Here is a 5,893-nt window from a genome sequence, read left to right on the forward strand (position 1 = left end):
GGGGGAACATCAAATTCTCCAAAACTGGTCGCCAAGCTTACGATTAAATTTCATATTTGAAATCACCAATGAAATCTGACAACAACTGTATCATAAATGTTGTTTATTTCGCTCAAATAGCGTTATAAAAAGCTTATTTCTCAGGCTTATGCGCAGTCCTAGGCGCACGTCTCAACGCTCACTGTTTCTATAGCAACCGGGACTTCTAACGGCAGCTGCAGTGACGCGCTGACTTTACCGATTAGCGATTGGCTCTTTTGCTCAGAAGGCGGGGCTTTGTTCGATAGAGCGGCCATATTGAGCGTTGCATCTGTAGTCTTTGAAACTGAATTATTTTGCGATGCAAAAGCTACGTTTCACCCATCACTACTTTATACTTTTTAAAATCATTACAAGCAAATAAATGAATTACAAATGAATGGCTATTCTGAACTGTTTTCGCTTCTGAATCGCTTGATCTTAATGATCGAGTTTTAATTAGTCAGAGCAGTTCCACCTAAATGTCTGTTCCTCGGCTTTTCTCGTCTTCAGTCGTGTTTACACGACACTCTCAGCACTACTACTGGCTCAGCTCGCTAGTTTTATGACATTAACTGAAATAAGCGAAAAAGGTATTATGTTTACAAATAAAATATCCATATTTCCATTCCAAAGATAACATCCAACACAAATCTAGGAACATATTCAGTGAGGTAACTGGTTTACTGCTAACTAGTGAAACTCTCCATTAATATCCAGTAATGTGAATCATTAGCAAGCAAAACAGATTGACATGCCTGAAAACAACCGTAAAAAGTCTTTATTCAGTAATCATTCCATTTGTAAAAACACAATCTGTAATTTTAAGACAGTGCAAAGTTGATTTTCTCAGATCAGAATCATCTTTAGATGAGTGAAGCAGCTCGGCTCGGATTACAGTCAGAACCACACGGTCCAAAACCACAGACACAGAAGGCCACAGACGGACACAAACGCAGAGAACAAGAGAAACTCCACCGGTACAAAAATGCATTGAGATCTGCAGGTCAGGTCTGAAGCGATTAACATGATGAGGGGAGGAGCTCTGGCAGTTTGACTGGCACATTCACTGTCCTATCAGCATTAGCTCTCATACGAGGCTCCTCCCACACCGTCTCTGACTGGCAGGTAAACATATTCAGGTAGCGAGGCCTCTCATTGGCCGACACCCCCGGTGCTGCTCTGTGATTGGCTAGTATCGGTCCATCAGAAGACGTAGATTTTGTCTCGTTGAACCGTGTCGAGGTCGTCGTCCATCGTGAGCAGAACCTGAGACCACAGACAGACCGGTGTTTAGCTGACATGATGATTTTCAGTTGTCTTTGAGTCTGACTGATGTTCTGGACTCACCAGGAAGGAACCGAACATGGCGATGGAGGACAGGAAGTGCCAGATGTCGTGATCGTCAAAGAAGGAGAGCAGGATACACTCACGGTTGTGCTCGCGAGACTCCGCTGGAGTTTTCTGGAGACACACAGATCGATCAACATCACTGCACACAGGTAACACTAGGGTTGCTCGATTACGACAAAAATCATAAGCACGATTATGAGTGGGCCATATGACCAAAACTTTATTTGAATGATTTATTTAAAGATAGCGATATATATGAATAGTGTAATGTAAAATAAAACTGCATAGACTTCACTGTAAGGATTAACCTTCATTTGTTACTTATTAAAGCTACAAAAGTAGTTCAATCAAGAGCAGTGAGTGATTTTGTTTTTGTTGTTTGATTAATATTAAGCACCGTCGCAGCAGGAATATTAGACTGCTGTCACTTTAAGACCAGTGGAACCTGAGCTTGTGAATACAGTGACGACTTAAAGATCACAACACTCAGCGCAGTGACTATATTCCCTATAACACCACCGCAGGAAAAACAAAATCCACAGACGAAGTCACACAGTCCGTGATGCGGACAGATCGTTAGCGGCTGGTCTATGTGGTAATACAGTACATCGAGCAGGACATCCAAACGCTCTCCTATCATTCATCGGCCTCAAATATGGCTTATCATCTGAAATATGTTAGTAGCAGCAACTTTACATGGCTGCTCAATCTAATGTTAACCTAGAGAAATGTGTGCTATTCAAGTGTCTGTTAGAGGGTGACACGGGAGTGGATTTTCAAACCTCTCCGTCCCACTCCCACAAAAAAAAAATCCCGTCCCAATCCCAGAAGAATGACTCATTCCCTCCCACTCCCGTGTTGTGTTTTTTTGGCCGGAATCTGTCAGTTACAGTAAAAATACAGTACAGATCACAGCATGCCCACTTCAGTTGAATAAAAATCCAAAATGTAGTTTTTTGTTATTTTATTGAACTGAAAGCCAGCTGAAACAATGCACAGTGTGCATTGCACACACATTAAATTTCATGTAAATCATCCATGCAAACACACACACGTTTTCTATTTGAATTGGTTCATTTGAAAGTAGACATTTCACTCTCTATAGATATATTTTTCATACACAGAGTTTCGGAGTTTCGCGCTCAAGTTCACGGAGACCGAGACGGCAGAAAGCGCATCCTGTTCGCGTTAATTATTTTACAGAAGTGCAACATTTTGTTGTTATTGTGAGTGCACGCAAATAAACGTAGAGTCTTTACAGATTCGAAAGATGTATCACTTTTATCTGTATGACCAAAAATGACAGAGTATTTTGAAATGGAAATATCCAAATTCAAATGGAAAACAAATATTCTCAGATTATGTAATCCGTATGAAACATGAATACAGGTGCATCACTACTGCGGAGATGACGAGTCTTGACTTCATCTCTTAAACCGGGAACAAAGAAAGCACTAGTTTAGCAATAAATTATTAAAATGTTAATGCAGCCTCCACTGTTTTTCCTGACACGTTCATAATCACCACTAGTCAACCAGAAAAATCTTTAGTCGAGGGCAGCCCAAATAGAAAGTAAAAAAAACAGCATTTATTTGAAATAAAAATCTTTTGTCACATTTTAAATGTCTTTTCTGACGCTTTTGATCAATTTAACGCATCCTTGATGAATAAAAATATTAATTTATTTGAAACTTACTGACCCTAAACTTTTTGAATGGTAGTATACATATAACAAATAAAATTCAGGGTCAAAAATAGGTAAAGACAGTTCAATCACAAATAAACATCTGAACGAGACTAAAACTCAAATTCAGCTGAATGAGTTCAAACACCGGAGCACAAGCTCCTCTCACAGAAACCACAGGGCTGTTCTTCAGATCCGGCCCTCGAGGGCCACCGTCGGTCAGGGCCGGATCTGAAGAACCCTGCGGTGAGGCATCAGGACCACAGGAAGTAGATGATGATGTCATAATGAGAGCGGCACCTTCATTATGATGTAAAAGGCGAAGTAGAGCAGCAGGTTACAGATAGCAATGGCCAGCAGGTACGAAGCGAAGTCATTGGGTCGTTTGATGAGGCCATACGCCGCCCTGAACACACACACACACACACAGGGGTCACCCCCCAAGTAGAAACACTGCTACAGCTAAAGGATGTCGTGAGGCTGATGAGGCCAGATTGACAGATCTACTTTTCATTATTTTCACCTCAGAGAGAGAGAGAGAGAGAGAGAGAGGGGGAGATAGAGTGCGTGTGAGTGAGCGTTTGTGTGTGTGTGTATATAAGAGTGTTAGGGCTGTGTATCCCTAACAAAGTCACGTTACGATACGTATCCCAACACAGAGTCCACTATAAGATGCATATCACGATTAGGGCTGGGCGATTTGATCGATTAATTCAAATTTAATGTTTTGCTGCAATTAAATGTTTTACAAATCGAGGAATCGCGATTTTGAATAGAAATATTACAATTAGACACTTTGACAATATGCCAATCATAACAGTAAAGAGAAAAGAACGATTAACCGCTCACGTGATTAACCGCTCACAGGTGACACGCTCTTTTCGCGAGGCACCGTTCACACAGAATGCACTTTTGTGTTGACAAAGATGCAACATAGACAGTGGAATAGAAAAAACATGCAAGAAGATGTGAGTGAACTTCTTTTAATTTGAGCGCTGCGTTTTTATAATGCCATTTCATGCGTGAGATGCTGCAAGAGATGCTAGTGCAACAGTCAAACGCGTCCATGTTTACATAGAAAAAACAATGGAAAAGCAGCGCAACAGTTCACAATGTTTCCCATCACCAGCAGAACCATCCGATCCTACACACACACACACACACACACACACACATACACATCAGAGAGATTCACTGCGACAGCTGCACACGTGTGTGTGTGTGTGTGTGTGTGTACTCACGATGTACATGGGTCCACTGCACTGCCGAATACAGTCTGTGTAGATCACATTCAACATCCTGCGCAAGATCCCCGAGTCTGAAACACACACACACACACTCCTGCTGAATATGTCAGATATAGTGTGTGTGTGTGTATGTGTAAGAGAGAGAGAGAGAGAGAGAGAGAGAAAGAGAGTGTGTGTATGTGTGTGTGTTTAAGTGCGTGTGAGTGAGCGTTTGTGTGTGTGTGTATATAAGAGTGTTAGGGCTGTGTATCCCTAACAAAGTCACGTTACGATACGTATCCCAACACAGAGTCCACTATAAGATGCATATCACGATTAGGGCTGGGCGATTTGATCGATTAATTCAAATTTAATGTTTTGCTGCAATTAAATGTTTTACAAATCGAGGAATCGCGATTTTGAATAGAAATATTACAATTAGACACTTTGACAATATGCCAATCATAACAGTAAAGAGAAAAGAACGATTAACCGCTCACGTGATTAACCGCTCACAGGTGACACGCTCTTTTCGCGAGGCACCGTTCACACAGAATGCGCTTTTGTGTTGACAAAGATGCAACATAGACAGTGGAATAGAAAAAACATGCAAGAAGATGTGAGTGAACTTCTTTTAATTAGGAATTACACAGTAGAGATGGAGTATATCACTAATAAAAGAAAAACAGAAAATTAAATAATGCACTATATACAGAAGTAGAAATATACAGAAATGTAACTGTTTAAATGAATGTACAGATATATTTACAAGTGCACAGTTTAGAAATGTACAATTTTCGGATTCTGTGTATAAAAGCAGTCATTTTGAATTTGAATTACAGGATGTAGTTGTAGTTCATGCATCTTTTCTGCAAAGATATTTAACAAGTGATTAGTTTAACATTTACATCATGCTGATAACTTCATGTGTGCTGCACTTAGAATTTTCTTTAACTAGAGCGTTAGTAAAGAAAAAGTTATTGGAATCATGTTGTAGTAACATTTTTAAGATGAATAGTTAAAAATCGTAAAAAATCGAGTATCGGTCAAACGTTCTGAAAAAAATTCGAGATTTTATTTTTTTGCCAAATCGCCCAGCCCTACTCACGATACAGGACTGCACTAAGTTTCACTTCAGCAGAATTGAGTAAAACAGCTGTTTATTAAACCCTGCATACTATAGGACTGTTGCTAACTATTGTCAGAGCAGGCAGCTGACCTCTGCATTATGAAGGGCCTCCATAACTGTACCACAGTATAATAAAATGTAGTAGAGCTGTGTGCTCAGCAGCAGTGTGGCCAGTATGTGTATGACAGAGAAAATGATCCAGAACGCTGTGTTACCCTTACCAAACACCTGACACACACACACACACACACACACACGTTTAGACTCGTCTCAGAAACATTCATGGTTTTTCTATCAGGTTAATGATAGTTTCTGTCTCCTAACCGACCGTTGACCCCTAAGCCAATCCTCATAAAAACCTGCATCACTAGACTGAAATATAAACATGATTTGGCTGATTTATGAGATTATACACTTGAATACAAAGGTGTGTGTGTGTGTGTGTGTGTGTGTGAGTGTATGTGTGTGTGTGTGAGTCAGTGT

General features: G+C 40.3%; 1 protein-coding gene across 1 annotated transcript in view; it reads right to left on the reverse strand.

Annotated features, from left to right (window-relative positions):
• Positions 1-777: 777 nt before the first annotated feature.
• Positions 778-5,893, reverse strand: part of LOC107710504 (SID1 transmembrane family member 2-like) — a 21,536-nt gene continuing 16,420 nt past the window's right edge. The window contains exons 20-26 of the mRNA XM_016515288.1: positions 5,770-5,777; positions 5,533-5,679; positions 4,297-4,373; positions 4,141-4,199; positions 3,344-3,461; positions 1,369-1,578; positions 778-1,287 (exon numbers count right to left, since the gene is read on the reverse strand). Coding sequence (XP_016370774.1) covers positions 1,225-1,287; positions 1,369-1,578; positions 3,344-3,461; positions 4,141-4,199; positions 4,297-4,373; positions 5,533-5,679; positions 5,770-5,777 — 682 coding nt within the window. The 3' untranslated portion in view covers positions 778-1,224. The remainder of the gene's footprint in view (positions 1,288-1,368; positions 1,579-3,343; positions 3,462-4,140; positions 4,200-4,296; positions 4,374-5,532; positions 5,680-5,769; positions 5,778-5,893) is intronic.

The sequence above is a fragment of the Sinocyclocheilus rhinocerous genome, unplaced genomic scaffold, assembly GCF_001515625.1.
Source record: "Sinocyclocheilus rhinocerous isolate Xijiao unplaced genomic scaffold, SAMN03320098_v1.1 scaffold867, whole genome shotgun sequence".
NCBI lineage: Eukaryota > Metazoa > Chordata > Actinopteri > Cypriniformes > Cyprinidae > Sinocyclocheilus > Sinocyclocheilus rhinocerous.